We start from the raw sequence: 16,126 nt of genomic DNA, 5'->3' as shown, positions 1-16,126 counted from the left end.
TTTGGATGGGAGGGAAAGAGAAAAATTCAGGTGTATTGGTGTACGTGGTGCCATTTGAAGGATGCATAGTTTGAGATTTAACCTCCGTGACCCCAAAGTCTCCTCCGACCGTATCAATTAGGCTAGCGAAGCGACCCTGGGCAAAAGGCTTGCCACACAAAGCCTTAGTTTGTCATCTGTAAAATGGGTTTTGAAAATTGGATGATGAAACAATGTACATACTCAGTAAATATTATTATGCTTAAGTTTACTCCTACAACAACCCGATGTTGTTGTTGTTGTTGTTATGTGCCGTCGAGTCCGATAGGGTAGGTATTTTAATCATTTTACAGCTGCGAGGTGGAGAGACTGGCCCAAAAGGCAGAAGAATGATGAATAAATACAATGAATGAACGAGGGAATGAATGGAGAGAACCCAGCCCTCATCCAGGCCCCCAAGGGCTATTCCAAACCCCACCCATCGCCCAGAAGCCTCTCCTGCACACGCGCATTTGGCCCTTCGCCGCCCCCCGCCCCCCAGCAAAGCCCCTAGTCGGAGCATGCGCAGGCTGCTTGGCGCCAAATGCTGACCACCGCTGGCGGCGGCAAGAAATTCGTGGGTCCCCGGGGCGGCACTTGCTCGCTCTCTCCTCGGCTCCGGGATGATCGGCCAAAAGACTCTCTACTCCTTTTTCTCCCCGAGCCCTGCTGGGAAGCGACGTGCACACAGCCCCGAGCCGGCCGACCCGGGGACCAGCATAGCGGCTGCAGCTATAGCTGAGGAGAACCGGGATGTGGCGGTGAGGCGCGGCGGGGAGAGCTTGTGGGGTTGGGAGCCTGAGTCCAGGCAGTGGCTTCTGGCGGTGGGCCACGCGCGACCGAGGGGATGCAGTAACTTGTGGCTCACTGCAAACTGGGGTCCCGAGTTGAAAACAGCCTTCACGTGTTCAAAACAGCCGCCTCGGCCCTCACCGGCAGCCATGCTGAGGGAGCAGCCAATGGGGGACGAGCCTCGAGGCCCAAAGCGCCAATCAGTGCGCCACCAGCCTGCTCTGCCTGTTCCGTCGTCCAATCGGATGAGGGAGGAGGCGGAAGCCCCAGGGGAGGGTTTTTGCCGCGAAAAGGCCGCGTGGGGACGTAAAGTGGCGGGTCCTGTGGAGCAGGGCGGAGGCTTCCTCCCTTACCCTCCGGTTTTAGTCTCAGACTTACCAATTCGGGCAGCGGCCTGCTGGCCCTGAACTAATTACGGCCTTGTGGTCCCAGAGCTGAAAGCCCCCGAAAATGGGCATCTTCTGCAAACGGCCCTTGAGTTGGGGCCGGGACCTGCGGGCGGCCGGAAAGGGGCCGCTGCAGCTCTTGACCCTCTTCTGCGGGCTCCACTTGCAGGCCAGCCCCGCTAAGAAGGCCCGGGCCGAGCAGGACGGACCGGGCACGCCGCCGTCATCGCCGCTGAGCCCGGAACAGCTGGTGCGGATCCAGAGAAACAAGGCCGCCGCCCTGCTCAGGCTCGCTGCCCGCAACGTGCCCGTGGGCTTTGGGGAGAGCTGGAAGCAGCAGCTCAGCGGGGAGTTTGGGAAACCGTATTTTATAAAGGTAAATGTGGAGAGTTACCTTCTGGGACGTTGCCAGTGGAGGCTGCTGACTGTCTTATTAGGTAGCAGGTTAAGTCCGCGGGTATTGTGTTCCTGCCTTTGTAGTCTCAAATATTCCCGCCGTTAAATATCCCCACGCTCAAGGAGTGAAATGAAGGCGTGGTGTGTGAGGTCTTCCCATGTGTAGTATTTATGGATCATTATGTATTTATATCAAAGGGGCCTGGTGGCAATGGTTAAGCGCTCGGCTGGAAACCAAAAAGGTGGGGGAAACCAAAAGGGTGGGCAGTTCGAGCCTACCCAGATGGTCTGTGGAAGAAAGATACGACAATCTGCTTCTGTAAAGATTACAGCTAAGATAACCCGGTGGGGCAGTTCCACTCTGCCTTGTAGTGTCCATATGAGTCCAAATCGGCTCCACCACACACAACACATCAACAGGATATCAGTGGTCCGTGGGTGATACAGACAGGTAAGGTTAAGTGCTGGACTACTAACTGAAAGGTTGATGGTTTAAACCTACCTGCCTGGTAATCTGCTTCTGAAACTCTATGGAGCAGTCCTACTCTGCATGCACGGGGTTACAAAAAAAAAAGACATTAATAAGGAATTAAAGCTGCTGGGGAAATCAAGCTTGATCTGGCTAGAAAAAGAAAAAACAAGTCCAAACCCACTGTTGTCGATTATATTTTGACTCTGTGAGTAGAACTGCCCCATAGGGTTTTCAAGGCTATAAATCTTTAAAGAAGCAGACTGCCATATCATCCCAGGGGAGCAGCTCGTGGGTTTGATCTTTTGACCTTTTGATTTGCGGCTAAGCACTTTAACCACTGCACCACCTTGAAGAAATAAAGCCAACCAACCCAACCCGCTGCCACCGAGTTGATTTTTAAGGTCAAATCTTTAAGGAAGCAGCCTGCCACATCAGTCTTACCGAAGGAGCAGCTGGTGGATTCCAACTGCCAACTTCTTGGTTAGCAGCCAGAAGCTTTGACCACTATGCTACCAGAGCTCCTTTTGAAGAAAGAAAGGAGAGGGTATTGAAGTGATTGAACAACTTTGAGGAGAGGCAACTGTTACCTTTAAAAGGATTTGCATGCAGAACTTGACTAATTCTTATGCTTCCAGTGAGAATCTGATTTTAAGTCTAATTTATCTTTAAATCAGCTAATGGGATTTGTTTCAGAAGAAAGAAAACATTACACTGTTTATCCACCCCCACACCAAGTCTTCACATGGACCCAGATGTGTGATGTAAAAGATGTAAGTACAAGAAAGTGATTAATCTTATTAACAGAGGGGAGGAAATCAAATAATATTTCTTAATTAGTTACAATGTAGTTCAGCCACTGCCCATAATTCAGTAATAAATAAAAACATGAGGTTTGACTGACTGTATTTTAGCCGTACTTTTTAACTTTACTATGTGCTGCTCAATGCAGCCAAAAGAAAGGGGGAGAAAAAAATGTATGCGTGGATCATGTGTCTGTAGCTCTCATTTCTTTTTTAAGAATCTGTTTATGAAATCTTTATTTGTTGCATACCAAACTCCGAATTGAACATTTTCACTTTTGAGTTTTTTGTTTTTAGGAGTATATATTTTAAGCCATCATTTCTGGTATTTTATTTGATCTTGAGGCCAACCCCCTAGTCATTATGAAGTGTCACTGTGGTATGAGAGAAGAAACTGAGGCATGAAGTAGTCATTCCGGCTGTATGACTCTTAGTTGACGGTACCAGGGCCAATACTCAAACTATTCAGTAAAAGTTTCAGAGTGCGGGTGAGTCACTGGGTGGCCCGAATGGTTAAGCACTGAGCTAATAACCAAAAGTTTGGTGGTTTGAATCCACCCAGAGGCACCTCAGAAGACAAGTCTGGTGGTCTGTGGATGTCATAGCTTAGAAAGCCCTTTGGAACACAGTTCTGCTCTGCACACATAGGGTTGCCATAAATTGGAATCAAGGGCAGCTGTTTTGGTTTTTTGTGTAATCAGCACCACCTTGACTTCTAGCTCAGTATTCTGTCTGATCACACTGTCTTTGTAATTGACCCTTTGAAGCTTTTGACTTAGGGCCTGGACAATCCCTTTGGTTTAGTTCATCTTACACAAATGCTTCTGATTAGTGGCTCCACTCACATCAGTCTCCTCTTCATGAGTTTGTCTCTGGCTTTGCACTGTAAACTGAAGGGACTAAACATGCAAGACCCTCCATAAATGTGTCCATGTCCTATATCCCTGTCTTACCTGTACTTCCCTTCTCTCCATCTTGGAGTGCAACAGTGTGTGTAGTGCAGTCCTCATTTCTGTCTTGAAAATCAAGTTACTGGGTCCATCTATAGCACCTCCTTGAAGCCTGTTGCCCATGACCTTGTTATCCGGCTAAACTCCCACAGTGTGTTCAGTATCTGCTCATTGGAAGATTTGGGTTTTGTTATTCTTTTCCATTCCCATTTGTAAGGAGCTCTGGTAACATAGTGCCTAAGGCACTTGACTGCTAACCAGAAGGCTGGCAGTTCAAACCCACCAGCCACTCTTTGGAAGGAAGATGGGGAAATCTACTTCTGTGGTGATACTGCCTCAGAAACCCAAGGAGGGGCCCCTATGAGGGCACATAACAACAACAACATTTGTAAGCTGAAGGCAGGAATCCTGTAACTACTAAATGTCTGTTAAACCAATAGAAATGAAATGGGTGAATGAATCATCTTGATAAGACAGCCACGCCTAACACTTAGTGAATTTCATAATTTGCATCTTAAAGCAAAAACTTTGACTATAGTTCCTGGTTTTGAAATTAGTTTGCTCTTTTGTTTGAGTGTTAAATTCTGTTCTGAATACCAGTGAACTATACGAAACAGCTTTAAGCCTGGAGTCTGAGTTACGGATGGGCCAGCAAGGCTCCTTTGCTTGGGGTGGTTAAGTAGCTTGCATAACGAAGGCCACTCATCCAGAAACAGAGCCGTGGCTGCAAAAGGATCCCTCCTGGGGCAGGTTACTTCCCTATGGAGAGTACACTGGGGACAGTGAGCCCTTAGGGAAGGCGTAGAGGGATAGGAACATTTGAATCTGGAATTTTGAAAGATAAAAAATATGTCAGCTGTGGAGGAAGATACTAAGTAGGATCACCAGGGACAGAAGCATGAGAAAGAAGAAGAGGTGGGTGGGCACTGGATGAAAGAATTAGCCATCTTATTTCAGTACCTCCTGTGACCTCATTCCCTGTCACTGTATCTGCTGCCTCCTCCTATGGCCCATTTGCTTGGCCTCCTTCCCTTGAGGTTTCATCCATTAGAGATGGTAGGGGAACAGGTGTCCTCGTGTCTCTAGTAGGGAATTTGAAATGCTTCACTGCATTGAAAAGTGATTTGGTAATACCTATGAAAATTTAATATAACCTTATTTGATTAGCAACTCCACGATTAAGAGTCTAGTCCATAGAAATAAAAAGCAATATTTTATGTGATGGAAATAATTTGGAAACAAGCTAGCTGCCCATCACTGATTAAGTTCTCTATTATCTTGAAAGATGCCCAAAATGTATGATATGAAAAATATAAAATGTAAAGTAATGAATGAGTCCAATAACCCCAAATATACGGGTAATTTAAAATGGGGAAATTGGTTTGGGATAGGGCTGACTGGGAGATAACTAATTTCTTGATGTTTCTGGATGGCTGCACTTGTATTTACTTTGGTCTTTGAAACACCAGATACCTTTGATGTTTACAAAGGTGCATTAGGTGATTTGAAAAATGAGCATGAAAGCAAAGCCAGCTTGTTATAAAAATCCATCAGAGAAGGAGTTGGGGCAGAGAGGCAGGGCGACTGCTAATGTAAGATCGTTTGGTAATGGCAAGCAGTGGTGTCAAAGATGTTACTTCCTTCTTGGGGTTCTCAGTTGGGGCAGTAGAGGGTTGCCTTCTCACTGTTGTGTTCCTTTGTATATGTTACCAATTAAACCTCCAAATCCACTGCCCTCAAGTTAATTACAACTCATAGCAAACCCTATAGGACAAAGTAGAACTGCCCAGAGGGTTTCCAAGGTTGTACCCACATCTTTCTCCCACAGAGTGGCTGGTGCATTTAAACCGCTGACTTTTCAGTTAGCAGCCAAGTGCTTAACCACTGTGCCACTGGCTCCTTGTCTGACTTCTTGTCAGCCAGGTGTTTATTTAGACTGCATGCACTATTTAAAAACAAAACAACCTACTGCCGTCAGGTCAGTTCTGACTCATAGTGCCCCTACAGGACAGAGTAGAACTGCCATAGGATTTCCAAGACTAAATCTTTACGAAAGCAAACAAACCTCATCTTTCTCCTGTGGAGCAGTAGGTGGGTTCACAATGCTGACCTTTTGGTTAGCAGCTGAATGCTTTAACCACTGTGCCACCACACCTCCCTTGCCCAAACTATAGTATTGTTAACTTCTTGCCACTTGGTGTTCACAGGTGAAGGTTGTCATCCTGGGACAGGATCCATATCATGGACCTAACCAAGCTCATGGGCTCTGCTTTAGTGTTCAAAGACCTGTGCCACCTCCACCCAGGTACAATTGCTCTATAGCTGGCTCAGGTTCAATCATGACTGCTTTTAGATGTGTATTACAGGTGTGACTATTGGGAAGACTCCCAGTAGGCTTTGGAGCCAGGTTCCCCAGTCTCACCCTGTTGATAACTTTAGGCCAGATTTTTGTCAGGGGCTGTGTTGTGCATTGCAGGATGTTTAGCAACATCCTTGCCACTAGATGCTGATAGCAACCTCCCTTCTCCCCGGTTACGACAACCAAAAATGTCTCCAGGCACTGCCCATTGCCCCCTGGGGTCCAAAATCACCCCAAGTTAAGAATCACTACTTTGAAGGATTTTATATTCAATATATAAAAATATACATACTATATAAATATCAAATATAAAACTAAGCATCATTTGCCAAAGAGATTGTAGCTGCTGGGCTGATTTACTTAGGTTGTTCCAAAATGCTATGCTTTAAATCAAAATATGAGACCAAAGTAAAGTCTTGGGCAGATTGAATAATCAGATAAAGTGGCAGTATTTACCTTATTTCTTAAGAACTCTGCAATCCTCTGAACAGGGTTCCAAATAATTTTGCATTTGACCTGTGCTGGCTGGATTTCATTATTTCTAACTTTTTCGCAGGTATATTGGTGGTTGCTGGAATTTCAGAACTATACTTAAGATTCTTTCTTTTTTTTTTTTCATCTGGCTTTAGTTTGGAAAACATTTATAAAGAGCTGTCTACAGATATAGATGGTTTTGTTCATCCTGGTCATGGAGATCTGTCTGGGTGGGCCAAACAAGGTAATCAACCAAGTTTGAGTTTACTCCTGCAGGTGTTGTGTCAACCCACCTCATTATGGGTATCCCTCATTTTTGCTGACTCTACCAACCACGATGTCCTTTTCTAGTAATTGGATGTGTCAAAAGTAAACAGGTTGAAGCCTTTGCCATCCTTGCTTCTAAGGAACATTCTGGTTTTATTTCTCTAAGATTGTTCTTCTGGCAGTCTATGGTATACCAAACTCACTGCCGTCAAGTCAGACCCGACTCACAGCGACCCTCTTTGGGTTTCTGAGGCTGTATCACTACGGAAGTAGATTGCCCAACCTTCCTTCTGAGGAGTGGCTGGTGGGTTTGAACTGCCAGCCTTCTGGTTAGTTGTCAAGTGCCTTAGGCACTACGCCGCCAGAGCTCCTCTCTATGGTATTCAGATGTATATGGATTAATTTCAACAGGCTTCTGCTTTCTGTCCTGCTTGTTTGTATTTAAAAGAGAGCCATAAAAAGAAAACGGTTAATTTGTGTAAGTCAAAAAGAAAAAAAAAATTGTTTAGCCTGTAGCCAATATTTTCTTTTATGTTGTAACCATAATCTGAAAGAGAAAACTGTGTTCTTTATTATTATTTTATTAATATTTTAAATTTGATCAAATATTCAAAGTTTTGAATAAAAGCTAGCCTCACTCTTCTACACGTGGGTTGTGTATGTGTATTTAATGTCTACCTACAGGGGATTTTTTACTCTATTTCTTTTTCTTATAATAATCAACTGTCTTTATGTAGTTAAAATAAGGAAAGTATTAATTCTTTGGTTGTTTCTTTTCGTTTGATTAATACTGTATTTTTGGTAAAAATAAGCAAAGCACGCTCCCATGCAACAGTTTCTTTATGTCATATTTGGTGATATTTGTTACACTCTTCACATTGTGTCAACATGCTCTTTATTTCTATTCTAGTTTTGTTCCTATCAAATTAGTCTCACTTCCCCCAATCTTCTCGTCTATGCATTAGAGTAAATGTCAGTTTGGTCTCATATAGATAATTTTTTTAGATAGCATAGTGCTCAAGGGTGATACTTTTTACTCTTTGAACTAACCTGCCATTTAGATAAAAAATGACTTCTCTTCAGGGTCTAAAGAGTATCTCAGGGAAGCTGTCTTGGGGATTCCCCTAGTCTCAATGTGTCCAGTATCTTCGGTTGTTTTTTGCAGTTTGATTTTTGTTTCAGTAAAATTTTTGGCCTACTTGTTAGTAAAACCTGTGAAAGGGGGAAGCCTGTCAGAGAAGGAAAACTCAAAATTTTTATTTTGTACTAAAACTAACAAAAGTGGTAAGACTACCCTGTCAAAGGCAAAAATCTTGTGAGACTGAGAAAAATAAGGTGGTCCCATTGAGTTCTGTCTCTCCCTATATTTTTTTAGGGTTATTTAATGTCATCTGTTGTTGTTGTTGTTTGCCATTGAGTCGGCCCCAACTCCTAGCGACCCCTCCTTGGGTTTCCGAGGCAGTTATCACTACGGAAGTAGGATTGCCCAACTTTCCTTCTGAGGAGTGCCTGGTGGGTTTGAACCGCCAGCCTCCTGGTTAGCAGTCAAGTGCCTTGGCACTATGCTACCAGAGCTCCTAATGTCATCTAGGATATTTTTAAAAGCAATTCTTTGTGACAAGAATGATAATGAGTGTTCATTTGGAAGTTGCAGAAAGGGCAGAGATCAAAATAAAAGGTCCTCTAATCTTAGCACCCAGAGCTAACCACTGTTTACGTTGTGATACTTTGTTCATGACCTAATTCCAGGCTGCTGCACTGTAGTCCGTCACGTGAGTGGTTTCATCATGTGTGGGACACCCATGCTGGCTGTCTGAGCTGATCTGCTGTAGCCTGCTTTTGACTTACTTCTTTGGTGTTTGTTCGTAGGTGTTCTCCTACTCAACGCTGTCCTCACTGTTCGAGCACATCAAGCCAATTCTCACAAAGAAAGAGGCTGGGAGCAGTTTACCGATGCAGTTGTGTCTTGGCTAAATCAGAACTCGAATGGCCTTGTCTTCTTACTCTGGGGCTCTTACGCGCAGAAGAAAGGCAGTGCCATTGATAGGGTATGGTTTGTTTGTTTTTTATATCACATTAAATCAGTTAAGAGAATTCTAGGAATCATTGCCAAGCAGTCCTGGAAAATCCACGTCATAAAATGAGTCTGAGTTTCCCGGAAGACTGTTAAACTTGAGGCTTACAGAGATGAAGTCATTTGCCCAAAGTGGCAGTAAATGGTGGAGCCAAGATCAGAGCACAGACCTGGAGAGCTTCAGATTCTGTGTTCTTAAGCACCATGCTGAGCAGTTTCTGCTCAGCTGGGTAGGTGTGTGGGTGTGTGCTGCATGTAGTCTTTCAGCAGGTGAATATGCAGGAGTCAAAGCCAGTGGTAGAGTCTACAAAGGTTTTATATGAATGAACAAGATCTTTTCAGGCTCTTTCACTTTTCTTAAGGAAAAACAAATAAACTCTTGCATGAAGACTTGCACAAGTTGCTAAGATCTGATTAAGAAGTGCAGATGAGAGTAATGTCTAATCTCTGTGTTTTAGGGAGGTTTACAATCAGCAGATCTATTAGCTTAGCTTTAAGTACTAAAGCCACAGAAGTAGGCCATTCCCATTGCCATCCAGTTGATTCCAACTTACGGTGAGCCTATAGGACTGAGTAGAACTGCCCTATCAGGTTTCTAAGGCTACAAATCTTTATAGAAGCAGATTGCCTCATCTTTCTCCTACGAAGAGACTGGTGGGTTCAAGCCTCTGACTTTTGGTTAGCAGCCAGATGCTGTAACCATTTATATTAACTTCAACATGTTTCAAGCTAAATTCTCCTTTCCTCCTCTATTTCTTACTAAATTTGCTCCTGTATATTCCCCAATGAAGGAGCTCTCTGGTGGCGTAGTGCCTAAGGCATTTGACTGCTGACCAGAAAGAAGGCTGGCAGTTCAAACCTACCAGCCAGTCCTGGGAAGAAAGGTTGGGCAACCTACTTCTGTAGTGATAATGCTTGGGAAATCCAAGGAGGGATCGCTATAAGTCAGATCCGACTCAACAGCATGAGTTTGGTTTGTTTTATTTTATTCTCCAATGATTAGAAAGTACCACTATGCACCAATCATTTAGGCTGGAAATTTGATCTCATCCTTGACCTCTCCCCCTTCCCCATATCTAATTGTATATCTATGTTCTTCCTTCTCCCTGTGGTCTCAGATTTGTCCCACCTCTCCACCGGAACACCTCAGTTTTGATTCACGCTCATCTGTTCTGGCCTGGCGTCTACTCTTGGTTCCACTGCTCCCCATTTTCCCCAGTCTAGCCCATTGAGGAGCCTGGTGGTTCATACCCACCCAGTAGCTCAGCAAGAGAAAGACCTGCTAATCTACTCCCGTAAAATATTACAGCCCAAAAAGCTATAGGGCAGTTCTTCTCGGTCACTTGGGATAACCATGAGTTGAAAATCAACTCACAGGCGCCTAACAACAGGTCAGTTCTTAGAGGCTGAGAAGCAAATCTGAACATGTCACTTCTCTGTTGAAATCCATAATGGCTTTGGAAGCAGTTGAAGACCTTAGCTTTGGCTGACAAGATGGTGTCTTGGTGCTGGCCCCTGTCTGCCTCTCCCTGCAACTCCAGTGTTTCCTTGTCTGCACCCCGCTTTGCACATCCTGCTTCCTCTGCCCACAGTGCAAAGTTTCTGCAATTCCCAGAGGTTCACTCACCTTCAAAGTGTAGCACAGCCAACATTTACAGAGGCTTCTATTCCTTGCCAGATGTGGATAAGCTTCTCATACCCTGTACGCTTTAGCCTCAATGATTTTTCATGGTATTTTGTAAGCTAGGTACTATTGTTATTCCCTGTTAACAGGTGAAAAATGGCAACTTAGAGAGAGAGGCTCAGGATCATCCCACGGTTAACAACTACCAAGTAGCAGAGCTGGGACTTGGACTGAGGCATTAGCTCCAAACTCTGTGCTCTAACTACATTGGACCTCCTCACTTTAGTTATTCCCTCCTCCTGGACTCAGCTCTTAGAAGGCAGCATTTGTAATTTCTTGCATTTTTGTGGTATATTTGTTATAACTGATGACCCCATATTGATAGGTTATTATAGTGAAACCTGTGGACGCCACCTCACAAGTTTTCCATTTTCGACAGGGTGCAGTCTTAACATTTCTTTATTGCTCATTTTAATGGAAAATACTTGGGTTCTGGTAGCATAGTGCCTAAAGGCACTTGACTGCTAACCAGGAGGCTGGCGGTTCAAACCCACCAGCCACTCCTCGGAAGGAAGGTTGGGCAATCCTACTTCCGTAGTGATAACTGCCTCGGGAACCCAAGGAGGGGTCGCTATGCGTCGGGGCCGACTCGATGGCAAACAACAACAACAACAACAACTTGGGTTTTCCTTCTCTGACAGGTTTCCACCTTATATGGGTTCTGGCTTTTGCAGATTTTACTATATTAACAAATCCATAGTTGACAGTAGGGTTCACTTTTTGTGTTGTACAATCCTATGGGTTTTGACCAAGGCTTCATGTCATATGTCAAACAGAATAGTATACACTGCCCTGAAAATGCCCAAAGGCAGGACTTTTTAAAATACTTTATTTTGTTGGTTGTTTTATTTAAATGCAGAAAAGAATAAAAGAGGAAACAATGGTGTGTCATCTTCCTGTTCAAACAACTGCAGTTGACATTTATAATCCATTTTGGGGATGAGACCATTCAAACAGTATGTTGTTAGTTGCCATGGAGTCGGCCCCTGACTCTTGGGAACCCTGTATACAATGGAACGGTCTGCACCATGAAGATAGCTTGCAGATCAGACCATCGTGATCCATAGGGTTTTTGTTGCTAGTATTTTGAATCTAGATCACCAGGTCTTGCTTCCTAGTCCTCTTAGTGTGGAAGCTCCACTGAAATAACGTTTAGCATCATCCACTTGTGGACAGGTGGTGGCTGTACATGAGGTGCGTTGACCGTGATTAAACTCAGGTCTGCATGGAAGGCGAGAATTATCCCTGAACTACCAGTATCCCCTCTAACAATATAAAGCCTGTTGCCATTGAGTGTGTTCTGACTCTTAGTGACCCTATAGGACAGAGTAGACTGCCCCACAGGGTTTCTGAGGCTGTAATCTTTATGGGAGTAGCTGCCACAGCTTTCTCCAACAAGTTGGTTCAGATTGCCAGCCTTTGGGTTAGTGGCCAAGCACTTAATCATTGTGCCACCAGGGCTCCTTCAAATAATATGTAGAGTGGTGTAAAATGGAAAGTAAATGCCTTCCACTTTCCTTTCCTTTTTTAGGAACTGAATAGTTTCTCATTTTTTCAAAAGAGTGTTTTTAATGCATTTATCACTTAATTCCTTTTATTTATTCTGAAGGAATCACTATGCCATATTTTTTTTATCTCATTTGACATATTCTGGAGGTCTTCCTATGTCAGCCCACGTAGCTTGACCTTGCTCTAGCAGCTGAATGGTGTTCTATGTTAAGAATGTTAGAAAAATATTCTTAGCCAATTCCATAATGATGGATTCATATAAGACTGTAGCTAATACAAGCAGGGCTATAGTGAACCTCTTAATATGGATACCTTAGTGTTGGTTATGCGTTGTGGTATGGTTTGGCAAATACATTCTTAGGTGTGGAACTACTGGGCTGTGAGTAGAGGCACTTTAAGAGACAGATTGTTGTTGTTACGTGCCGTTGAGTTGGCCCTGACTCATAGCAACCCCTCCTTGGGTTGCCAAGGCAGTATCACTACGGAAGTAGATTGCCCAACCTTCCTTCCGAGGAGTGGTTGGTGGGTTTGAACTGCCAGCCTTCTGGTTAGCAGTCAAGTGCCTTAGGCAGTATGCCACCAGAGTTCCTAAGAGACAGATAGTTTTTGCCAAATCAAGGGCTGAGGCTTGTTCTGTTGGCTCGCTGCGAGCCTAGCAAAGGTAGGTTCTCTGCAATGAATGATGAGTGAGTGAATGGGTTTGTGTAGTATAATTGCTGAAGGGAAATAAACTGGAAAATGGGCGAATTTAGAGTTCAAAAGGGAAGTGAACAGCAATCTTCTAGAGTGCAGCTGTATTCTTAGAAGCCACCCGAACGCCATGCTTTATTCTCTTGTTCACCTGGATCTCTTTCAGAAGCGGCACCACGTGTTACAGACTGCCCATCCTTCTCCGTTGTCAGTGTATCGAGGGTTCTTTGGATGTAGGCATTTTTCTAAAACCAATGAGCTGCTGCAGAAGTCTGGCAAGAAGCCCATCAACTGGAAGGATCTGTGACCTGAGCAGAGGGTGGTCTACACTGGTGGTTTCTGGTGGTTGGAGAATTGGTTTGATGTCCAGTTCGAAACATAATTTCCCTAGTAGCTTTCAAGTACCCTGCATAAGGGGAACTGCTTCTATAAAGCAGCACTGAGCCAGGCTGTCTAGAAACAGCTATTTTTCCATCAGAAACAGAGCAAAGACTGCCCATGTGGCCTTGAGCTTTCTTTGCAGTGTGGCGCTGACCAAGAAAATACTGTCGGTGAGTTTCTCCAAAGACAGTCCTTTTGCTTCCCTTGCCTCCCTCACCTTTATAGGTAAAGGGAGGAGACACACACCTTTTGGGTATAGCCAATGGCTTGGCTCCTGCTGCTACTTACTTTTACCTGGTAGGATAGGCTTTATTAGAAGGTGTTGGGTGTTTTTATTAGGATGGCCCCTTGTGCCCATCCAGGCATTTCAGTCTCAGCTGGAGACACTGACCTCACTCATTTCCTGCAGGAAATAGAACATTTGCAAGTTGCAGGAAATCTGGTCCAGCAATTGGTATAAAACTCATTGTAATGGGTGAAAATTCGTAAGGAATGGGTGTGAGGTAGACACAGGCTAAGAGAAGTGTGTGTGTGGGGCATGTTATTGAGCATTTCTTTGAATAAGCAGTGGAAGTTGAACAAAGAGAAGAAAGATTTTTCTTTATGGTGAAGGAATACTTCTTTGAGTTAATCCCAGGTTGGAACTGTGGGTTTTTTTTTTTTTTTTTTAAATGCAGCATAGGCTATCAAATGCTATTTTTTTATGGACTGAAATAAGTTTGGGTTATTTTATGCAACCTGAAGAATTTTACTCTTGAAAAATATGTGTATGCAGCAGGTGTGTGATACATACATTTTTTAACCCCTTGTTTAAGAGACCATCTATTAAGCCTGCACCTCCATTCTTGATCTTGTTAGAGATGTTTTGCTGTTAACTGGGTTAAAGTATTAGCCCTGCGTCACTTTGGTAATAAAAGATTGTTGCAGTTTCACTTTGTGCCCTAGTGCCCTCTGTTACCTCCCTCAGAGCCCTGAGCGCTTGCCAAAAAGCATGGATGCCCTTGGGCTGCTTTTGCATTTAAGTCTCACTTAAAGTCAGGTTCCTGGGCTTGTGGTTCCTATGGCCACCAATGTCTTTAGGAAGTGCCACCTTCGCCCTACACCCGCCTCCCTCCCTCCCAGTTGGAGATACCCACCCTTTCACCAAACCTTGGTAAGAACCAGCGGGGTTCCAGGGAGTAGGGAGCTGTATGGCTGCCTGCAAGGATTCTCAGGCTGGGTCCTATCCCATCCCAAAACGGGACACAAATCCCACGAGTGCTTTAGAGGGCTCAGGGGTTCAGCATCCATTGGGGCCCTGAAGGAACAGCTTCCTGCTGGGAAAAAGCATTGCTTCAGGATCTTAACATGCTCCTCATGGCTGCCACTCCTGCCATACCCTGTAACAAGTTTGAAAATTCGTTCTCCAGTGCTTCCTTAACTAGTGTTATAGACTGTGCCCTGGGACTCCGGACTTAAGGTGGTGAGGCTGGAGGACCAGAAAGACTCCCTGATGGCTGTTGAGCTGTTGCACTTTGTGTGTGTGTGTGGGAGGGGCAGGGTTGACACTTCCCTGGTGTCCAACAAAGAAAGCAAAAAGTATACAGAAGGATTGATACCAAGTATGCTTTTGTTTAACTGGGCAAGAGAGCATGCATCCAGTGTGAAGATTTACACTAGCAGACATTTTTTGCGGGTGCAGGGATGTGGAAACCTTAGTTTTAGTTGAAAATACTGCTTTCCTCTGGGCCTTAGTTACCTCATCTATGAAAAGGAAAGTTTATGATCTTCACAGTCTAGGATCAGCAAACAGCGCTTTCACAAAATGAAGAAGCATTTTCTATCTGTCCTCTGGCACCTTTGGGGTCCTCTCCATTAACAGTAGACTCCACTACCTGAGGGAGAAGGAAAGGGATAAAAATTACCACACCAGTTAGATTTTGACTTCTCCAGCGCAGCACTATAAAACTCACTGCCCTTAAGTCCATTTCGATTCATAGCAGCCTTATAGGACAGTATAGAACTGTTCCATAGGGTTTCCAAGGCTGTGAATCTTCATGGAAGCAGAATGCCTCATCTTCCACCCACAGAACAGCTGGTAGGTTTGAACCATCGACTTTTGGGTTAGTCAAATGCTTTAATCACTACACCTTCAGAAATCATTTGCAGTGTTGAGGAGTAAATGCTACCCACTGCCATTGCGTTGATACCAACTCATAGCGACCCCTATTGGGTTTCTAAGGCCAATGGAAATCTTTACAGAAGTAAATTGCCCTATCTTTTGTGGAGCTGGTGGGATTGAAATGCCAAGCTTCTGGTTTGTAGTCAAATCTATTAATGTACTGAACCTTAGAAGTGTACTAACCCTCTAAACAGTACACAAATAAATGTCTTAAAGAAGGCTCCTGACTTGGATGAACTCTTAATCACTTAATAATAATTTGCAAATTTCTAGCTTTCCAATGATTCCAGCAGTCAATATGCAAAAATGAATAAAAGGCACTTTTGGTCTTTCAGGTCAGGATTTGTTAAAACTTTTTCTGTGAAGGGTCAACACAACACACTGCTGTTGAGTCAGATCCGACTCAGCAACCCCTCCTTGGGTTTCCAAGGTATTATCACTATGGAAGTAGATTGCCCAACCTTCCTTCCCAGGAGTGGCTGGCAGATTTGAACCATCAGCCTCCTGGTTAGCAGTCAAATGCCTTAGGCACTACGCCACCAGAGCTCCTCTGTGAAGGGTCAGCTAGTCAGTGTTTTACAAGCTTAGGTTGCCTCAGGTGGTCACCGTGGTAGCTACACAACTGCCACTGGAATGAAAGCAGTCAGGGACAAAATGTAAACAAATGGGTGTGGCTGTGTTCCAAGAAAACTTTATAAACAAATTTGAATTTA

The 16,126-nt window shown here is 44.2% G+C and overlaps 1 protein-coding gene across 1 annotated transcript; it reads left to right on the top strand.

Moving 5' to 3' along the window:
- The first annotated feature begins 641 nt into the window (after window positions 1-641).
- Window positions 642-13,178, top strand: UNG (uracil DNA glycosylase). Its single transcript, XM_007954980.2, has 7 exons — window positions 642-779; window positions 1,366-1,572; window positions 2,739-2,834; window positions 6,022-6,119; window positions 6,803-6,891; window positions 8,784-8,962; window positions 13,038-13,178. The coding sequence occupies exons 1-7, from the start codon at window positions 642-644 to the stop codon at window positions 13,176-13,178; spliced, it is 948 nt and encodes a 315-aa protein (XP_007953171.1).
- The last annotated feature ends 2,948 nt before the right edge of the window (window positions 13,179-16,126 follow it).

This window comes from Orycteropus afer, unplaced genomic scaffold (genome assembly GCF_000298275.1).
Source record: "Orycteropus afer afer isolate SDZICR_OR568_19922 unplaced genomic scaffold, OryAfe1.0 scaffold00487, whole genome shotgun sequence".
In the NCBI taxonomy this organism is placed as follows: domain Eukaryota; kingdom Metazoa; phylum Chordata; class Mammalia; order Tubulidentata; family Orycteropodidae; genus Orycteropus; species Orycteropus afer.
This window is presented reverse-complemented; position numbering and strand designations above follow the sequence as displayed.